Source organism: Pelodiscus sinensis, chromosome 4, assembly GCF_049634645.1.
Source record: "Pelodiscus sinensis isolate JC-2024 chromosome 4, ASM4963464v1, whole genome shotgun sequence".
Taxonomy (NCBI): domain Eukaryota; kingdom Metazoa; phylum Chordata; order Testudines; family Trionychidae; genus Pelodiscus; species Pelodiscus sinensis.
The window spans coordinates 125,025,120-125,046,624 of NC_134714.1; the positions used below are offsets into that span (position 1 = coordinate 125,025,120).

The following is a 21,505-nucleotide window of genomic DNA, read 5'->3' on the forward strand; positions in this document are numbered from 1 at the left end:
CAAAATCATGCCTGTCTAGACGCAGCCATCTTGTTTTGTACTAATCCATGCTGACTGTTACTTTTCTTATCTTCTGAGTGTTTACAAATTGATTGCTTAATCATTTGGTCTTCAATGCCAGCTGGTTTCTGCGACAGAGCAGCTGAGAGGGAAATACCTGACAAAGTTCTGCCGCCCACAAGAGCTTATTAGATGCAGGACAAGCTGATCTCCGTGGAGCAGGGCTTGAAGGTAAACCCACACCCAGGGTCCAACCCTGTGGGATCATTGTATGCAAACCACAGCTGCATAAGAAAATTCAGAGAGTGCACATCCTCACAATCAGAAGATTCTCACAGCAGAAAACCCAGTAAGGTTGGAGTAAATCTCTCAAGCCTTCCCCCTGGCATTGGTTTGTATACGATGACCGAGTACACCTGGACCCTGGGTCATGGTTTACCTTCAAGCCTCACAATCTCTCTTAGGGCTAAATCATAGAATCACAGAATCATAGAGCTGGAAGAGACCTCAGAAGGTCATCAAGTCCAGCCCCCTGCTCTAGGCAGGACCAATTCCAACTAAATCAACCCGGCCAGGGCTTTGTCAAGCAGAGACTTAAACACCTCTAGGGATGGAGACTCCACTACTTCCCTAGGTAACCCATTCCAGTGCTTCATAAATGCTGAATAAGAAGATCCTAAATGGTTAATATGCTGAGAGGCTGCCCTGAGGATGCTACCGAAGGAGAGCGCATGTCTTGCAGATGCAAAGCACTAGGTAAGTCCTGACAGCACATATTAGAGCTGTTTTTTCCACAGAAACTTTCATTACAACAAAAAGGCCATTTACATCATAATTTTCAATGGAAAATTCCTTGTTTTCATAAAAAAAGGAATATTTTCAGCATACAGACATAAATATTATTTTTTCTGGCTGTTCCACTTTCCAATGAAACATCAACAAATATTGACGAAAGCTGGTGCTTGCTGAAATACTTTTTTTTGGGTGGGGGGAGGGGGTTTGAAAAACGAGATTTTTCCAGAGTTGAAAAGTTGTGATCAGATTATATCCAGCCAGCCCTTATTACTTCTGTGGCAGCTCCCATGAGGCAAAGAGGAAAAGGAAGGACCTCATTTCATTCAGTGATGCCCCAGTGGCCAAAGGGGCAGTGTTGGTGGGCTCTTATGGGAAGCCCCACATGTTCTGAGCCAAAAGGACTGAAGAAAAATATCCAAAGGGGAAGAGAAGTTTGGAGTCCCAAGGGGGCGGGGAAAAGCAGGGCAGCAAAAACAGGAGGAGCTAAGTGTAACAGACAGGGCAGGATTCAAAGTCTGACGTTGATAAGATGTGTGAGTCTGTGGGAATTTCCTGATGAGTTCTGGAGTTACCCACAGCTGAAAGGAGGACAGCGACCACAGCAGGAACAGAGTAAGTTCCTCAGAGCAAACTTTCTTAGGGAGACTATTAAAATTGGTGGTTTGGGGTCATATTGGGAGAGGCTGCAGGGACACCCCAATATTTTATAGGACCGGTGTTTCCTGTAAGCTGAGCACTTGTGTGGCTGCTCAGGAAAGATTCATATGCTGCCCTGCTAATTAGCAGAGCATCACTGGTAGGTTTTGTTTCTACTGGTGGTGCACATTCACACATGCCTCAGTGCATATAACAAAATTTATTCTGCACACAGATGGGGACTATTAGAGGTAACATTTTACAAGACCCTTGTAGTTGCTGCCTTTTGATCTGAGGGGAAATAAGGTCAACATGTAAAGAGCAGCAGATCTCATTATCTGGTAAGTGGGGGAGAGAGGAGAAGAAAGTGGTGGCTCAAAGCCATTGGCTCCTGTGAGAGCAAGTGGCACCCCTCAGACCTCTAGCAAACGTTTGTGCAATGGGAAGGAGCAGTGACACAGCTTGCTTGCATTGATCCAAGCTTCTCATGAGTTAGCTGCTCTCCACTTCGTGGCACTAGCCAGTGGGTAAAAGGGGAAGGGTTCAGAGTTTGGAATGGCGTTGACATGGTCTGTGACGTCAAAGAACAGTTGGATCTGGGGGAGCATTTACTGCTTCTAAAGGGTGATGCCTCCTGTTTTAGGAATATAGGCACCCGTAGTGGCCTGTGCCACCATCCCACTCCTACAGCACCTCCAAGCAAAGGAAAAAAGTACCCTGGCCCGAACAGTGACAGGGAAACTGAAGAGGGACAAAAGGTTGCTCAGATTGAAAACAGAATCTCTGGAAAGGACAAGACAGTCCTGACTGTTCCCAAGGTCTTTTCTCCCCCTTTACCACCCACCTACCTTTGAACTGTATTTTGACAGAAAGTTTTCAGGGCCTGAAGGGATCCTTATCATCTGGTCTGACTCCTCTGTAACAGAAGCTATAACGGTCCCGCCCACTCCCATGGATTTCAGCATCAAGCTGTTAAATTCCTGCTCAGGCTAAATTGAATGTATGTAGCTCTAGGATGCAGTTTCTACATCTTGTATGCCATGGTCTGCTAAATGAAAGTCTCCCCATCGATTGTGACCACAACCTGCCTTCCAGTGCTTATTAAAAAAATATCTAGAGCAGGGGTGGGAAATAATATGGTGGTGGTTCATCAGGTTTAGACCCAGCAGGCTGCTGCCGCTATTTACCACCGCCTCCAAATGATGGGAGATGTAATCCAGACAAGGACCTCTCAGCTTGCACAGGGCAATGGGGATATGTGGCAAATGAACTACAAATCCCATGAGGCACTACAGCAACATAGCTGAATGGCAATATTTCTGGTTGAGCGCTTTCCGTTTTTTGATGAAAACTTGGAAAGTTCTGTGAAAAGGAGACCCGTCCCATGCCTACAAATAGCCACTTAATGGAACTTGCTGGAATATGTTTAGCCATCTCTTTTGTAAATACTTTCAGGTCTGATCCCATGCCTTTCAAATTAATGGGGAAGTTTCCTTCATTTCAGTGGGACCAACACACAGTCTTTGGACCAAAGAACCTGAGTTAATTTCATCCTCCATCAGCCTTAAGATAATCAGTTTCTCAACTCTGGAAAATTCAATTCCAAAATGTGATAGACCCAGAAAGTTAAAAGCACCTGGAAAAGGAGAGGCGGAATGGAGACCTGAGAGCTTCTTGGTTGAGATTTTAAAAGCTAACGAGATGTTGAAATTAAGGGGAGTCGTGTGGCTGAATCTTTCAGTCAGCTTTGGAATTCACAGCCCTTAGCTCTAGGTGTTGCTTGTGCTCCCATTATAGCTCCATGAGAAGGACAAGATCATGGCAGAAACAAAAGGAAAAACTATGCAGCACTTTAAAGACTAACAAGATGGTTTAATAGGTGATGAGCTTTCGTGGGCCAGACCCACTTCCTCAGATCATACTCTGGAAGAGAATCGGCATGACCATATATACCAAAGAAATACAATGAAAAAAGTGAACACATTATTAAACTGACAAATCAGATTTAGAACAGAAGGTGGGGTGAGGGAGAGGGAGCGATGGAATAGTTATCTATGAGTCAATGAATGGCTAATTAGGGGTGATAAGTGGGGAAGCTATCTTTGTAATGAGTAAGGCAATTAGTGTCTTTCTTAAGGCCCATTCATAAAGTGTCAAATTTAACCATGAATTAAAGTTTTGAAGTTTCTCTTTGTAGTCTGGTGTTAAAGTCTCTTTGAAGTAAGATACATGTAGTAAGGGCATTAAGACTATGTCCAGGTAGGCTGAAATGAAAACCAACTGGTTTTTCCTTGTGAAGATGTCTGATTTGTGGGCATTAATTCTTTGACAAAGTGTCTGAGAAGTCTGTCCAATATACATAGCAGAAGGACAACGTTGGCACATAATGGCATAAATTATATTTCTGGATGAACAGGAATATGGGTTCTTGATCATGTAACTGACATGGTTAGGTCCAGTGATGGTGTCATCAGAGTAAATATGTGGACAAAGTTGGCAACGGGGTTTGCTGCAAGGGAAAGTTCCAGGGTTGGTATTAATGTGATATGTCCTGTGGTTGTTGGTAAGAATCATCCTGAGGTTAGGTGATTGTCTATAGGAGACTATGGGTCTGTCTCCCAGAGCCTCTCGGAGTGTGGTATCCTGTTCCAGTATAGGTTGTAGGTTATTGATAATGCGTTGGGTTTAAGTTGGCAGGGACTCGAAAGGGGTTGAGCTACAGGTAACAGGCTTTACACTGACAACCCCAGCCTAGATTTTTGCTTTCTGTGAATATGGATGGATTATGGATATAAGCTCTCCCCCTGGCTTTGCTCGTTGCCTCTGTATCAGATACAGCAAAGGGGATTCCGACTCAGCATGGCCAATGGGCAAATTTGGGGACCAGTGTTGTAACACAAGGTTTAATCTGGGCCAATCACTCTTTTCTGCAGCATCTTCGCCATCATGGCAACACCAGGAAGCATGGCCAATGAGGCACTTGTGTTCATGCCCCCAAATAGCACTGGCATCACCCAACAAGCCCAGGGGGCCTCTGGGGCCATTTCCCAGACTCCTCAGGTGATGCAATACGAGCCTCAGCAGTTCAGAGTCATGGACCCTTGGAACCAGCCGCTTGGGTCAATGTATCCCGAGAGTGCAGGTGAACAGGTCGCACAGCTGAGGAAAGCAGGGATGATGGAGATATTCCTCAAAGCACAGCCCAAGACCATGGGGGTAAGTGTTGTTTTGCTCTCAGTGCATTAGGATGAGTCATTTTAATACCTAAGGCCCTACACAGGTGGGTGAATGACAGAGCACGAGCAAACTCCAGACACCACCTTTTCCTTTTATATTTTAACAAACAGCTTTATGGAAGCCGAGAAGCTGGTACCCCCAGGCCTCGTTGCTTTGTGGGGGGCGGTCAATCTTCTTAGATGCCCAAACAGAGAAATAAGGATTCATCAAGAAATAAAAAAAACAAGCGAGAAAAGATTATAAATCAGCTATTTCTGTAACCAATGGAATGAAACAGCCCCATCTTGGGAAGCAGGGTACAGCTATCTCACTGGTGTAAAATAGTGTCATTGCATTGTGCTAATTCACTCTGGCCGAGGATCTGGTCTGAGAAGGAGCAGTCCAAACTTCAGGTCCCTCTTCTAGTTACAGCAATGCAGAGCTGATTCCATTCAGTCTTGCACTGCCAGTGAAATCAACCAACGTGCAAATTCTATCCATCAGCCAACTGGGATAAGACAATGACTGAGTTATGTTAACTTCCTAACTGTCAGGGTAGTTAAGCACTGGAATAATTTGCCTAGTCATGTTGTGGAATCTCCATCCCTGGAGATATTTAAGAGCAGGTTAGACACTCATTTACCAGAGTGATGTAAATGGTGCTTTGTCCTGCCTTGAGGGCAGGGGTCTGGACCTGATGACCTCTCGAGGTCCTTCCACTTCTATGATTCTATGTAAATAAATAAGCAAATGAGTTAGTACATTTGCAGTCCAGAAAGGACCGCTGACTTCCTGTATATCACAGGCCAGATCATTCTCCTGCTGAGGCAACCATTTGGGCAGAGGTCGACATTTTTTTCAATGGCAACTGTTGCCCCCCAAAATCAAAGATTCCCTGAGGAAAAATCAAAACAAAATATTTTGGTTTGGGATTGGGTTTTCCCAAATCAAACTACCTCAGTTTGTCAACCTCAACTGCAATGTTTCCTCTCAGGTCAGTGTGACATTAAAATGCATCCACCTGAGCTCTATGAGGCCTCATGGAACCTAAAGTGATTCTTCCCAATAGCACTGGCTTCTATTCCAAACGACTTCTTTCCAAATGCACCATGTTCTCTTTTACTGCCCCCTCCCCCCATGGCAGGTCATGAGAGTGCCATGATTTCGCATGTGAGATAGAGTCCAAGTGGGACACCTAGCCCACAGAAGAGAAGACACCCCAACTGCAACTCCGTAAGACAGCAGTTTGACAGACAGAAATTAAATGTCCTAACATTTCCAAGTTGAACAGTTTCAAATTAAAACAACTGTCTAAGGATAAGAATTTCCCACAGGACGGGCATTCCTATATCCAGTCAGTTCCACCCAGGACAAGGTGCTCTGCTCATCTCCAAGATGGGGTGGAAATGTCTCCTCTTACTACCCCGTTCTCTTCCCACAGGCCCTCCAGATCCTGACTGGGCTGATGACCATTGGCTTTGGAGGCATCTCTACCATTTTCATGAAGCGACCCACTTTCATCTCTGCCTTCACGGGGTACCCCTTTTGGGGAGGAATTTTTGTGAGTAGAATAATTGGATTCATTATAAAATTATGGCATGGCCACATGGATAAATAATCATTGTTGATCATGAAAGCTCTGCCCATCTATGATGACTAAAGCAATATGCATAAGAAAATACAGCCACTTCCAGGATCTCAATGCACTTTCTAGGCATAAGCATATCTCCTAAACATATCTCCTTAGCTCCAATTTACAGATGGGAAAATGAAGGCAGCAAAGGGCTAAAAGAGTCACCCAAGGTAATGCAATTAAAACTGTGACTAAGTATAGAATCCAGATCTCCTGAATGCTCCTCATTTATTTCTAACTTCCTATATGTAGCGAGAGACAATGCAGACTGGAGCTATGGTCCATAAGTAACAGATAGGGTACATCTACACAGCAGGGCTAAACTAGACATAAGCTATGCAACTTGAGCTACGCTAACTGGGTAGCTTAAGTCAAAATAGCTTACAGGAAACCCACGATATGCGACTGCCCGAGTTCCAACCCCCCCACACTTATAACTGTTTTTGTAAGTGCAGAAGGGACTGAAACCCCCCGACTTATATCCTCAGTCCACATTTACGACTGCGCACGGCACCTATTGTAAATGAGGGTTCGAGTTACAATGCCCTCGACTTGCAATGCTTCCCCAGGAACCAATCACGTCGCAAGTCGGGGCTCGCGTGTATTTCAAATTTGGGCGTGTCTACACAGCACTTATTTTGAAATAGAGCCCTCTTCCTCCAACTTCACTTACTCCTCATACAATGAGGTTTCCAGATGATGGAGTAAGAAGCCCGTTATTTCGAATTTATTTCAAAATAATGGGCTTGCTGTGTAAACGCGCATTACGTTATTTCAGAATAACTGATGTCATTCCAAAATATCGGTGCTGCGTAGACATACCTAGTATCTCACTACCAAAAGCAACCCGCAAAGGCAAAGAGGCCATGTGCGGTCAGGTCAGAAACCTGCAGCAGATGTTACTTCACTGGGATATGGTGGCACATTCCTTGGTCTAAACTGGCTCACCTTTCAGTCTGCTGCTACCCTTGCTGCTGTTACTTGGTAGATCATTGAACCATCTAATTGCTAGTCCCATTCCTACCTTTTCTCAGCAGATTATTAGTCTGCTGTCCTACATTATGCAGTGCCCTGGTCCAGCCATCAAAAACGTAGGCCACCTTAGTACACCGCAAAGGAAACCCACCCTCACACACTTGACAGACAGGTGCCTTCCACCAGCTACCACTGAGTACCACTTTCACAGTCCCTGCTCCCTCACCTCACCGGTTCTATATGCTGGATGTTCTGGCTTTACGTTTTTGAAAATCTGCTCGCTCTCTTCTCCCAAATTGCCGTGTTGGGCTGGTGTTACAGGCCAAGTTGCTGTGGGGTCCCTGCCTTCACCGTTCTGCTGGACTGATGTCTCTCAAGCCTCCATAAAATCATTGGCTCCACACCTCTGCCTCGTGGGCTGATGTCAAGGCCCAGGCCTTTGTGAGGTCACTGTCTGAGCACTTCTAGCTTACTAGGCTGTGGCAAAAGCTCATGTTTCCACCCCTTTGCAACTCCCCTGGCTGAACTGGGCCTTGTTAGGGTCCCCCTCTTTCTCCTAGCCCTTCCTCCCCACCCCACTGGCCAGGCTGGAAGCCAGAGCCAGGTCGTGGTAAAAGTGACTCAGAAACCTTGTGGGGAACTCTGTATTCTCTATCTGCCTGGAGCAGAGGGCCAGGAAACCTCCGAGCAGTCCTCTACCTGTGTACCACCCATGCTGCAGGTCAGCCTTGAGATGCTCAGACACCATTGGCGGAGACATAAGCAGCAGATGGCACAGCTGCTCTGGGTGAAATTAAGGAACCTGGTGACATCCTGCACTCTTCTCAGGACCAATCCAATCACCGCGCCTCTATTTATGGGGAGAGGAGCAAACGCTCAGTTGTCAGAAAGGAGCAGGAAAAGAGAAAAGGAGGCGGAGAATCTATGGGAAAGGATTATGGTCTGGATGTCACCTTAACTGAAAGGGTTTCAGTGAACCTGATTGGCTGCCTTATTAAATGGAAAGTGTTCTGTAAGCACTGGGTAAAACAATTATGATTGTTCTCGCTGGGGGGAGTGCCATTCTTTTCCCTTGTTCCCCTCACCGCCTGTCTTGGAGGAGCCACCTTTCTGGTAAATGTGAAGTCTGAATGATGATTTTCTCTTTCCTGGGCAGTTTGTTATTGCTGGATCCCTCTCGGTTGCAGCTGAGAATCATCCCCGCACCTGGCTGGTGAGTTTCTAGTGGCCCAACAATTTTTCTTTTGAGATATAAACCTCAATTAGGTTTATAGCTCAATATAAAGGAATCTAATAGAAAGTAGAGCTGCAAACAGCAACCAGGCTACCAAGGAACAAGGGAAAGACATAAGAACATAAGAACGGCCGTACTGGGTCAGAACAAAGGTCCATCTAGTCCAGTAGCCTGTCTGCCCACAGTGGCCAGCACCAGGTGCCCCAGAGAGGGTGGACCGAAGACAAATGATCAAGCGATTTATATCTTGCCATCCTTCTCCAACATCTGACAAACAGAGGCCAGGGGACACCATTTCTATTCCCTAGCAAATAGCCTTTTATAGACCTAACCTCCATGAAATTATCTAGCTTCTCTTTAAACTCTGTTATAGTCCTAGCCTTCACAGCCTCCTCTGGCAAGGAGTTCCACAGGTTGACTACATGCTGTGTCAAGTATCAGAGGGGTAGCTGTGTTAGTCTGAATCTGCAAAAGCGGCAAGGAGTCCTGTGGCACCTTATAGACTAACCAAAGTGTTGGAGCATAAGCTTTTGTGGTCAAAGACCCACTTCATCAGATGTTTCCATGCATCTGACAAAGTGGGTCTTTGCCCATGAAAGCTTATGCTCCAACACTTCGGTTAGTCTATAAGGAGCCACAGGACTCCTTGCCACTTTTACATGCTGTGTGAAGAAGAATTTTCTTTTATTAGTTTTAAACCAGCTATCCATTAACTTCATTTGGTGTCCTCTAGTTCTTCTATTATGGGAACTAAAAAATAACTTCTTTATTTGCCCTCTCCACACCACAAAGGTTCCAGGGAGCCTGAAACAAAATAAAGGGAATCTAGAAGAATTAAAGTAGCCAGAAATATATTAAAGGAATGAAGAGAAGGGGACTTCAAGCATGGTTCCTACTGAGCAAAACAGTTAAGTATCTGTGGGTGTGTCAAGACTACAGGTTTTTTTTTTTTTAAAGTGGCCTTTTTTCAAAAAAACTATACCTGCATCTAAACTACCACCGCGTTCTGTTGACAATAAATCAACAGAATGCAGCAGTTTTGTCAACAGTGGTAAACCTTGTTTTACAAGGGAGAACGCCTTTTTTTGAAAGACATCTTTTGAAAAAAGGTGTTATTGCATGAAAACAAGGCTTTTTCAAAAGAGAGCATCTAAACTCTTTCGAAAAAGCGAGCCACTTTTTTGAAAAAATCTTCTTGTTGTCTAGACGCTCTTTTTCGAAAGAGGCTTTTTCAAAAGATACTGTCGAAAAAGCCTATGTTGAAAAAGGCGTGCAGTCTGGACGTAGCCTGTGAAACTTCAGGAGGTGCTAAAAATTAGGCACGTGTCTAAGTTTTTGCTTGAGACCTACCACAGATCAAATAATAGGGGAATGAATGAAAAATGTTGTAGAAATGTATTCACCATTTCCCCCCACACACACACAAAATCACAATTTCAATGAAATTTTGAATGTTTCAATGCTTCTTATTTTTTATCATCTATTTTCTTTTCTCTGCATAATAAGAACTGTCTTTTCTAAGGGGAAAGACACATTGCATAATTCGCCCCATGAGCCATACGCTGATAACAATGAGCCACTCCCAAGAATATGTTAGCTAGCCAATGGCAGACTTCGCAGATAACCAACTGCTGGGATTTATTATTGTGGTCATAGGTAACATTCCCAACGTCACAGAACTATATGAAGCCCTAAAATTCAGGCAATTCTTTGAACTCCAAAAATTACATAAGCCCCAAAATCTCATTTTTAAATAAGAGGACCGAAGAGAGAAAAATCAGGCTCACTTTTACCCTAGGATCTACGCAGCATGTGTAATTGACTGTTAAACCAGCCACATGGCTTAGATCTTTGGAACCTTGACACCCAAAAGAAAATTCTTTGCTACTTGAACTAGCAGACCAGGAGCCTTAAGTAGCTGCAGTAGCAGCCTTAAAACCCTTCATGTGTCTCCGCTTCTAGAGGGAGACAAAAAAAAAATCCATGTTTTCCTAGCATGATGGACAGTGAAATATTAATCCAATACCTGCCGTGACCACCTCTGCAAAGTGAGTGTATAGATCAGCATTCCAGCCCTATTTCCTGCAAGAAGCACCTTGTTCACCTGGTTCCCTCTTTCGGTGCCAGGCTCTTGCAGGTTTGGAGGCACAACTCCTCCAGCTCAGCAAAATGTAACTTCCTTATTTTCTTCCCATATGAATTTACTCAGCAGCGCGTCCACCCCTTTACTCCTTCCAGGGCATCTTGGAAGGAAAATTGTAAACTGCAGAATGACCCATACTTGGTCCTTTGAACCACCATCAGAGTGTAGCTCCAGGTGGTTCTGAGGACTGGAGGGAAGGGCGCATGCTGCAGTCCATGCGGTGCTGAGGGCTGTCTGTCCCCCAGTCCTGCCCCTTATGCCAAGGCCCTGTCCCTTTTGGGCATGGAGCCAGGACCACCCCCGCTGGTGCACTCACAACTCCATGAAGGACCCTTGGGTTTAGAGATAGTCGGGACCTCTCAGTCACTAAAGAGGGGCTGATGTTCACTTCTGGCAGGCGTCCTCTTCAGACAGGAGTCAGGCTGCTGCTGGTGCTAGGATTTCCCTTCCCCCACAAAGGGGTGCAGGGCTCAAGGTGCAGATTTTAAATAACTACACTAAAATCCAAAGTTCAGTCTCCCAGACTCCGACGCTCACACAGCAGGCAGGCAGCTGGTAGCCAGAACCGTGGCACCAAGCAAGGACTGGTTTTACCTAGGCAGCTGAAGTGTTAATGGAGCTTGGCTGGGGTGGGGTATTTTCCCAACAAATCTCCATAAACTCGGAGTCACTTTTAAGAGGGAAAGTGCCTCGTTGAGGGATTTTGCTTCCAAGTCCTCGAAGAATAGTTCTCAGAGAATCCTGCATGCAGGCCTGGACTCACCGCTCTGCTCCCCACCTGGGCCGGATTAAGGGGGGGGGGCTAGCCGGGCAGTTACCCAGGGCGCCAACCTATAGGGGGTGCCTGATGGCCGCTGTAAGGGGTGCCACATGCCAGGTCACGCGGCACCCCTTAAAGCTGCAAGCAGGTGCCAGGCACCCAGGGCCCTTTCAAGTAGGAATAAAAGATCCTCCGGAAAAGGGTTTATTTTCTGGAGAATCACGTCTAGACTGGCGCTAAAGTAGGAATAAGAGATCCTCCGGAATAGGGCTTTATTCCGGAGGATCGGGCCAGTCTAGACGCTTTTTTTCCGGCTTTTCCCAAGCCGGAAAAAAAGCGGCGGACATGTTTATTTAAATCCGCGGGGGATATTTAAATCCCCCGTGGATTTCCCTATTCCCACTTTCAAAATTAGCATGGCCCTTCCGAAAAAGGGGCCAGTGTAGACGTAGCCAAGAGGAAATGTCCGTAAAATAGCTTTGCAGTTCTCCTGGGTGTACCATTCTCAGGCCTAGCTGCCATAACATAAGACTGTAGGAATGGACATATCGGGTCGGATCAAAGGTCCATCTAGCCCCGTATCTTGTCTGCCCACAGTGGCCAGTGCCAGATCCTCACAGAGAATGAACAAAACAGGGCAATTTCCAGATGATCCATCCAGCCCTAACACCTGGCAGCCAGAGGCTTAGTGTAAGCGGGCTACTATTTCTTTCCTGAAACTGAGTTTTTTGGGTTTTGTTTTTTGGCTCTATTCTAATATCAAAAGAAAGGGAAGAACCAGGGCTGGTTTCTATTTTTTTTTTCAAAATATATTTACAGAAAAGTAAACTATATATAAATGTCCCATAATACATAAACTCCTCCTAGTGTATAATCCATTTGCTACTTCACCTTGGCTGTGCTTGAATTGTGTATTTAATGTGAATGGTTAAATTATAAGCTAATTATTTGTATTCTATAATTTACAAACAAACATTTATTTATAAAAATCCAATTAGCTAAATCAAAATGATTACGTTAACCTACAGAATAGAAGCAAAATCTATTTGCAGACAAGCTCATTTAATAAGATCATTCAGATACTTCAAGGAGAATATCCCATATCTGTGAGAAATTTTTTTGTGTCTATCCATGGTGGCCATACAGGGGTTCAGGAATGATCTCAGAACTTGGTTCTTATTTCAGCTAAACCTGTGCTATGCCTACACACAGCCTCACCTTCTGCACATCTTTCTCAGGTGAGAAGCAACCAGAAAATAAACAACACTAGTGCTACTGTTTCATCTTTTGGGATAATTATCTTGATAGCGGATCTGATTTTGAATCCCTCACGTTATGATAACCATGAAGAATACCTTTGGTGGGTAAGTGGCCAGACTCTGCCATAAAATTATAGACGTATAAGGCTGGAAGGGATCCTAAGAGGTGTATCACCCTGCACTGAGTCTGAGTTAAGTCTACCAAGACCGGCCCTAACAGGTGTGTGTGTGTGTGTGGTTTTTTTTTTAATACTGGGAATTGTTTTAAATCCTTAACTCCAGGATAGAAATTATCCGTGCGTTCAGTGCCAGACTTTTGATCTGGGGAAAAACTGACAAAAATTCACTCTCTTGTGTAAAGCATGTGTATTTGTATCTGCATCTGGATACAAATGGACTTTCACACTCACAGTGAACTTTCACACTGACTTCCGTGGATATCCACATTGATATCCATAGATGCAGACACCCATGGATATAAAGTGGGTATCTGCAACTTTGTAGGGTTCTAGATACAATTTTTGTAACTGCATCTGCAGCCATATCCACAAAACTGAGCTGCGGATATAAAGTGGATATCTGCAGATTTCCAGGGTTCTACTAATGTGCTTGATTCTGCTCCTGATAAAACCAGGGTCAAAATTCCTGCCAGGGTCAAAATCCAGGCAAAGATCATGCTTTTGTTCTGTGTTTCCTACAGATCCTATCCCATTAGGGTGCTAATCCATGGCTGGGGTTTCCAGCTGCTGTCAACATGCAAATTAACAATAACTCCTGTTGACTTCCGTGGGAGCAAGATTGGACCCAAATGCCTGTTTTACTTTGTTTAAACCCCACTTCACACAAATGAGGAAACAGAGGCACGGGGAGATGAAGCCACTTGCCTAAAGTCACCCAGCAGACCCAGTTTTTCTTAATCCTAGTTCAGTCCTCTATCCACTAGACAACACTGCCTCCATAGTGCATAATCCTGCATCTTGACAAAAGACTGCCCCTATTGAGTGATAGAAATGTAGCCGTGTTAGTCTGGGGTAGCTGAAGCAAAATGCAGGACAATGTAGCACTTTAAAGACTAACAAGATGGTTTATTAGATGATGAGCTTTCGTGGGCCAGACCCACTTCCTCAGATCAAATAGTGGAAGAAAATAGTCACAACCATATATACCAAAAGATACAATTAAAAAAAATGAACACATATGAAAAGGACAAATCACATTTCAGAACAGGAGGGGGATGCAGGGGGGGGGGGGGAGGAAGGAAGGTAAGTGTCTGTGAATTGACGATATTAGAGGTGGGGAGAGTGGGATGTTTGTGAGTTAATGGTATTAGAGGTGATAATTGGGAAAGCTATCTTGAGAATCTCAGGGGCACAGATCCCTATAGATGCAGGAAAAAACAGAACCCTATGATCTCTGATAGTGGAATGGTTCCATACCTCACAATTAGTGGGGCTGCGGAGCAGCTGGAAAGAGGAGGAGAATTCTGTGTGCCCGGGAAAAGGAAGGAACCGGAACCGGATTTCTGCATCTCTAGAACTGGACACCCCTGTGTGTTACCTCACGCCAGTCCCGTGCAGTGTGTTCCCACTAGCAGTCAAAAGTAATTAGCATCCCCTGTGGTTTTGTGCTCCCCAGAGTGCTAGAACGGGGATCACAGTCATGCTGCTCTTCATGACCGTGCTGGAGTTCTGCATTGCGGTCTCAACCTCGTATGTTGCGAAGCAAGCCATCGGCTACACCCCCGACACTGTGAGTCTTTCTGCCTCGAGCAAGTGTTAAAAGAGGGAGGGGGAATGCGAAGCACCCTCCTTGATGGGAGGAACATCCTTTAGGAAGGTCCTGAACTGAAGGCATATCAGGGGACAGTGCAAGGGAAACTGACTGGCCCTGAGATAGGACTGGTTGACAATTTTGTCAATTTTTTTAAATGGGAAATTGAGGTTTCCACTACATGAGAATAGTTGTAGAAGGTGCCTGATTTTGTCTGAAAATATTATTTTGCCAAAACTCTGAACACCTGAAAACCAGGCTATTTAGATTCAGAGTGGTGCCACTATATCTCACATCGGTTGTAGTTCGCCGCGTGCTCCAGTTTCTCTCTATGGGCCATTTTCTCTAGCTGGACTACATCTCCCATGTTGCACCATGGGCAGGTTTGCTTGTGACACACCTCCTCCCTTCACCACTAAGAGGAAAGTGACAAATCATGAGAAATATAATCCTGCCAGTGAACACAGCCCATAGAGGACAGTGGAAGTATAAGGCACCCAAATGACAATTTCAATGAGGCACTATGGCTCTATGTTGAATCAGAATGTTCTGGCAGTTGTTAAATTTTTGTTGTCATTTTTTGCAGACGAAGTTCCCCACTTTCTGTCCTTTTTTACCTCAGTTCTTAACCAAGTCAAATCATCCCCCTTTTTTGGTTATACAAGAGGAAAGTAATCCCAGTTCTCATTGGCTACCATGCTGATCTTCATTGTCAGCATTTTAATTTCTGTGGGGCTGCATTTCATCTTCCTGCACCTGGTGGGGATGGAAACAGGAAACTGTAACTGGGCCAGATCCCAAGCTGCAATCCCACCCTTTTGTGCTCTGGATCTCTCCCGCAGAGAATTCCCATGCCAGGTGGGAATTCTGTGCCACAGCCAGCTCTTACTCCCTTGGTGGAGGGGATGTACAGAAAACACTGCCTGAGTCCTTTGTGCTCCAGCAATACCTGACTGGCAGTCAGCTCCTTGGGGGTAGCCACTGTGTCAGGGTTTTAGAGCAGCTGCTGGGATGAACAGCTAACTAGCCATGAAATCATGATGCTGCAAACAATGTTCCCTCTAATCTTTTAAATCCATGCACAGATTTTTTTTTCCTGTCCATGTGTGGAATACATTTTATGTGCACTGAGGCATGTGTGAACGTGCACCACCAGTAGAAACAAAAAATCTAGGTGTGGGCTGTTAATCAGCTGAGCGGCATATGAATCTCTCCTATGTGGTCACACAAGTGCACAGTTTACAGGGAACACACTGCCTGCAAACTCCCCTCCCAAAAGCTACGGCTGTGAACATTCTCCCGGGGACAATGTTTCTCAACAGACAGCAACATAAATGAATCCAGGCACCAGGAAACTTCTTATTTGGGGCACAACTCACAGCTGGAATCCTGGGATGACTGTGACTCTCCCAAAGGCTGACTGCCTCCTGTGCAGCAGTTCCCCTGGCCCTTCTTCTGAGCCCCTTTGTGAAGGAAAAGGGGCAGCTGAGATAAGGTCACTCCCTTGTTGACCTGGGAGTAGGTAGTTTCACATATGGATAGGCTAATGTTTTCTCAAATGTTGAAAACCATGTTAACTTTTATGGGAAAAAAAACCCTTTTCTGTCTAAATTTTCCACAGACATTTTTTCAGTAGCCACTAAAATACCAAAATATTTTGAGAAAACCCAAAAGATTTTGATTTGGAAATGCTGCCATGGGGCCTAATGGGCTTTGTAGTTTGAATGCCTCATGTTGCCATTCTCCTTTGTACACCAGTCTCCTTGGGCTGACTACAACTCCCATGATGCAATACCATCTCCCCTCTTGGTGAGGCATGTTTTTGCATCCTGGGAAACCTTGGCCATAGTGTGTCTTGGGAAATGTAGTCTAATCTGGGAGGCTGACCTATAGCAAAGAATGGGGACAGCAGGCAACCAAACTACATTTCCCATTAGGTATTGTACCAGAATCTCAGTTTGGGGTTTTATCTTTTTTTGATGAAAAATTTTTTTCTGGGAAACTGGATACTTTTTCATAAAACAATTTGTTTACTCAGACAGAATAGTTTGGCAATTTGTTTTCATAGAATCATAGAATCATAGAATAATAGGACTGGAAGGGACCTCGAGAGGTCATCGAGTCCAGCCCCCCGCCCTCAAGGCAGGATCAAGCTCCGTCTACACCATCCCTGACAGATGTCTATCTAACCTGTTCTTAAATATCTCCAGAGAGGGAGATTCCACCACCTCCCTTGGCAATTTATTCCAATATTTGACCACCCTGACAGTTAGGAATTTTTTCCTAATGTCCAATCTAAACCTCCCCTGCTGCACTTTAAGCCCATTACTCCTTGTCCTGTCCTCAGAAACCAAGAGAAACAAATTTTCGCCTTCCTCCTTGTGACACCCTTTTAGATATTTGAAAACCGCTATCATGTCCCCCCTTAATCTTCTTTTTTCCAAACTAAACAAGCCCAGTTCATGAAGCCTGGCTTCATAGGTCATGTTCTCTAAACCTTTAATCATTCTTGTCGCTCTTCTCTGTACCCTTTCCAATTTCTCCACATCTTTCTTGAAATGTGGCGCCCAGAACTGGACACAGTACTCCAGCTGAGGCCTAACTAGTGCAGAATAGAGCGGCAGAATGACTTCACGAGTTTTGCTTACAACACACCTGTTGATACAACCTAGAATCATATTTGCTTTTTTTGCAACAGCATCACACTGTTGACTCATATTCAACTTGTGGTCCACTATGACCCCTAGATCCCTTTCCGCCATGCTCCTTCCTAGACAGTCGCTTCCCATCTTGTATGTATGGAACTGATTGTTCCTTCCTAAGTGGAGCACTCTGCATTTCTCCTTATTAAACCTCATCCTGTTTACCTCTGACCATTTCTCTAACTTGCTAAGGTCATTTTGAATTATGTCCCTATCCTCCAAAGAAGTTGCAACCCCACCCAGTTTGGTATCATCTGCAAACTTAATAAGAGTACTCTCTATCCCAATATCTACATCATTGATGAAGATATTGAATAGTACGGGTCCCAAAACAGACCCTTGAGGAACTCCACTTGTTATCCCTTTCCAGCAGGATTTAGAACCGTTAACAACAACTCTCTGACTACGGTTATCCAGCCAATTATGCACCCACCTTATCGTGGCCCTATCTAAGTTATATTTGCCTAGTTTATCAATAAGAATATCATGCGAGACCGTATCAAATGCCTTACTAAAGTCTAGGTATATGACATCCACCGCTTCTCCCTTATCCACAAGGCTCGTTATCTTTTCAAAGAAAGCTATCAGATTAGTTTGGCATGACTTGTTCTTCACAAACCCATGCTGGCTATTCCCTATCACTTTATTACTTTCCAAGTGTTTGCATACGATTTCCTTAATTACCTGCTCCATTATCTTCCCTGGGACAGACGTTAAACTGACCGGTCTATAATTTCCTGGGTTGTTCTTATTCCCCTTTTTATAGATGGGCACAATATTTGCCCTTTTCCAGTCTTCTGGAATCTCCCCTGTCTGCCATGATTTTTCAAAGATCATAGCTAAAGGCTCAGATACCTCCTCTATCAGCTCCTTGAGTATCCTGGGATGCATTTCATCAGGACCTGGTGACTTGCTGACATCTAACTTTCCTAAGTGATTTTTAACTTGTTCTTTGTGTATCCTAACTTGTTCTTTTAACTTGTATTTAACTTGTTCTTTTGTGTTGTCAAAAAGCAGCTTTTTTTTTAATAGGACATTTTCAAGCAGGCCTAGTCATGAGCACAGAGAGACGCTCTCTGACATAGTGAGACCTATCACATCAACCCTTTAAGTGCCTCTCAGCAAGCCTGCTGAGTTAGGACCTAAGAGAATTTATTATAGTGTCTGTATCCAAAAGGTAATCACTTCAGCAAAAGATCAGGTTATCTTCTCTCACAGCTGGGACCCATTCACCTCCACAGAGAAAATCCTACCAAGATGGGGGATGATAATGCAGTTAGTGAGGATGGCATAGATTCATCCCTGGTGCAATGCCACCAATCACAAAGGGTGACTTACCTCAGGGATGCACCTGCCCTAGTTATAAGAACTCTAGTGATGAAGAAGATGATGGTGGTAGTGGAAGGGTATGCTGATAGAAGGGTGAGGAAGGCGATGGTTGTAGGAGTGGGAATAGAGATAATGTTATCATTGAGAGCTCACCTCTTGTTTTTCAGTCCATGTTGTACATGCCATATGCTGTCAATACAAACTTCGGGGTTCCCTCCGCACCAATGCCCCCTCCGCCACCGTACACCAATGAGGCTTATGACCCCAAAGAGGAGACTGAAGAAGGGGCCTCAGGAGGAAGTCCTGTGAGAGACGGTGCCAGCAGCAGCTTCTCTGAGAAGTAAAAACCATCCCCATCCCACATGATTTAGCTCATTCCACTTCCTGAGTGCAGGTCTAGAACCCAGCTCATCGCACATCTCAGAAGGAACTCGTTTCGGCCAGCCTCTCCCTGGCTCCACACCATCTGTAGTTCACACTGTACAGAATGAAATAATATGATGACGCACCAGCACAATCCAACTCCCCATGTTTTGGTCCTGAACATTTCCCTGGCAGCTTCTTCAATAAAGCTTCAGGATGGACCCTGAATCAGTCTGAAGCACTTGTTCACAGTGGTATGTCCGCATATACGTGTGGCATTCATGTCGGCGTGTGCATGTGGTACACAGATGTTGTTTCTGGGTACATTTGTGCATGTGTGGTGAGTGTGTGGCATGTGTATATCCACATGTAATTCTGACCATGCACATGTGGAGGAGCAGGGCGTCTGCTTGCATTAGTATCGTGCATCACAAAAGCGACTATTGTAACTTGCATTCATTTTCGTGGGTCGGGCCCCAAATTCTTTTATACACTTTTTTCCTTGGGAATCTGACAGACGCAGATTCATAGTGCTTTCATGAAGATGCCCCTAAGCCAGTGTTTCTCAAACTGTGCTCCGCAGAGCCCCAGGGCTCCGCGAGGTTGACAAACTGGAAACATCAATAGGTACAGCACATACAATCAGTGGACAGCTGGGGCTCCGCATAAATTTTTACGCATGCAAGAGGCTCCGAAGCCCAAAAAGTTTGAGAACCGCTGCCCTAAGCTAACAGGAGAGCTTCTCTTGTCGGTGCAGTTAATCCACCTCCCCAAGAGGCGGCAGCTGTCTAGATGGGAGACGCTTTCCTGTCAACATAGGTCTGTCTACCTGGGGGTTTGGTCGGGATAACTACAGCACTCAGAAGTCTGTGGATTTTTCACACCCCTGAGTGATGTCATTATAGGTCTGTAGAGTAGACCTGGCCTGCAGCCTTTTAAGTTGACTTAAGTGACATCTACAGTCATAAGCCACTTTAATTACATTGGCTGTGCAAATCCATACAACGCTCTTAGTGTCAATGGAATGCATCCATGGTCACTGCTCTTGCATCGACAAATGCAACTGTGCAACTTGCCACTCTCTGCCGTTGGGACCTATGGGAACAGATAGTGGTGCCTCACGGGGGCATGCTAACCATCACAGTTCTTTCCATCCCATCATTCCATAGGCTTCTGGCTTCGCTTTGCACCTTTTTTTCACCAGCCCTTGTAAATGGTGGGCCTGAAAGCGTGGCTCCTGAACTACTGACCAGTCTGGGGATGAGTGTAATGAACATAACACAGCCGGTGCTGCACTACGTCATGAGCTGCAAAACAGAGAGTGAATCAGAACTCTTGCGGAAGTCCCTATATGGCTCAGTGCTGGGACCAGTGCTTTGATCAGTACTTGGATCTGTTCTGGGATCAGTGCTAGGAGTAATACGGTGGTCCGTACTGGTCCCAGTAGTGGGATTAGCAAGTCATTAACCAGTATTAGATTGAAGCATTACAGTCCTCTGGAGACTAAGCTGTTGTGGCAGAGGCAAAGAGCAGGTGGGACCAAAATCTGTCAATCCCTGGGGTCCATGCAGTGGCAGGGCATTGATTCAATGAGCTACATAAGGTAGAGACTAAACATTTTTCCAATGGAACTTTTTTCCCATCGGTTGAATGACAGTTCATCAAAAAAGAAACATGGCGATTTTGGCAACATTTTATTTAGAAAGCCACCATGTTCTGATCTTCTGTTTCACCTGGACATTTCATTTCACTGCCTGTATTATTATTGTTTTTATCTAATAAAAAGGTTACAAAGTAAAAAATTGGAGCAGCTCATTTTGATGACTCAGTGCTTACTTTTGAGTGCAGGCCGGCATGATAAAAGTCTCTGGTTTCCATGCCTGACCCAAAGTCCTGAAACATTGTGCTTCCTACTTCTTCAGCCATGGAAGCCATGGGGCTGGCAGCAATAACTGGTCACATTAGCATACCAGGAGTATTCCCCCTGCCCACAGCAGAAACGAGGAGCTGTTCTAATCTGTTGTACAGAGACTTGCATGAAACACCCTGCCTGGAGAGGGCCTTTAGGAGAGGAGACCTCCTCCACTCACCAGACTCCTTCTATAAATCATCCAAGTTCTCAAATACGTGGGAGCCAACTGGCATCAGCTAGGAAATGCACCTTCTCTTCTACAGGCAAGTCTGGCCATTCCAGGCGATTGTAGGGATGTCTCTGTGCTGTAGGATCAGGATCCCCTTCACTCCCTTTTTCTGGTTCAGATGGGGAAAGAGGTGTTCCATCTCTACTTCATGCCTAGTGATTAGCCCTAAGACTTTGGAGATGGCTATGAATGGCTGACATTCAGAGATCCCTGTGGTGCTTCACGTGCTGCTGCTCGGACTCCCCTGCCAAGTAAGACCCCTGTACTGATCTCAGCATGCACCCTTAGCCTTCATCCTGCACACACAGTCACACTCCATGCTCAGTTTTGGGTGTCAGTCTTTTTCCATCAAAGAAGGGTGATGGGTGGGGCAAATCAGCTGAGTTCAAAACCAGCCCTGAGATCTTCCAGCTGGATCATCAGGTCATGGGCATGGAGGCGAAGAGAGTTCTAGGTCACCTCTATGTGCATCCTCCCCACAACCCCTACGTAGCATCTCACTGCCGTTTCGCTATTGGGGGCTGAGCAGAAGAGTGCTGAGGTTAATAT

At 45.1% G+C, this 21,505-nt stretch overlaps 1 protein-coding gene across 1 annotated transcript; it reads left to right on the forward strand.

The window, feature by feature from the left end:
• The first annotated feature begins 3,844 nt into the window (after nucleotides 1-3,844).
• Nucleotides 3,845-19,901, forward strand: LOC112546334 (membrane-spanning 4-domains subfamily A member 15-like). Its single transcript, XM_025186320.2, has 6 exons — nucleotides 3,845-4,647; nucleotides 6,089-6,208; nucleotides 8,412-8,468; nucleotides 12,631-12,756; nucleotides 14,287-14,400; nucleotides 18,620-19,901. Exons 1-6 carry the CDS (start codon nucleotides 4,378-4,380, stop codon nucleotides 18,794-18,796), a joined length of 864 nt encoding a protein of 287 aa, XP_025042105.1. The 5' UTR covers nucleotides 3,845-4,377; the 3' UTR covers nucleotides 18,797-19,901.
• Nucleotides 19,902-21,505: the final 1,604 nt, after the last annotated feature.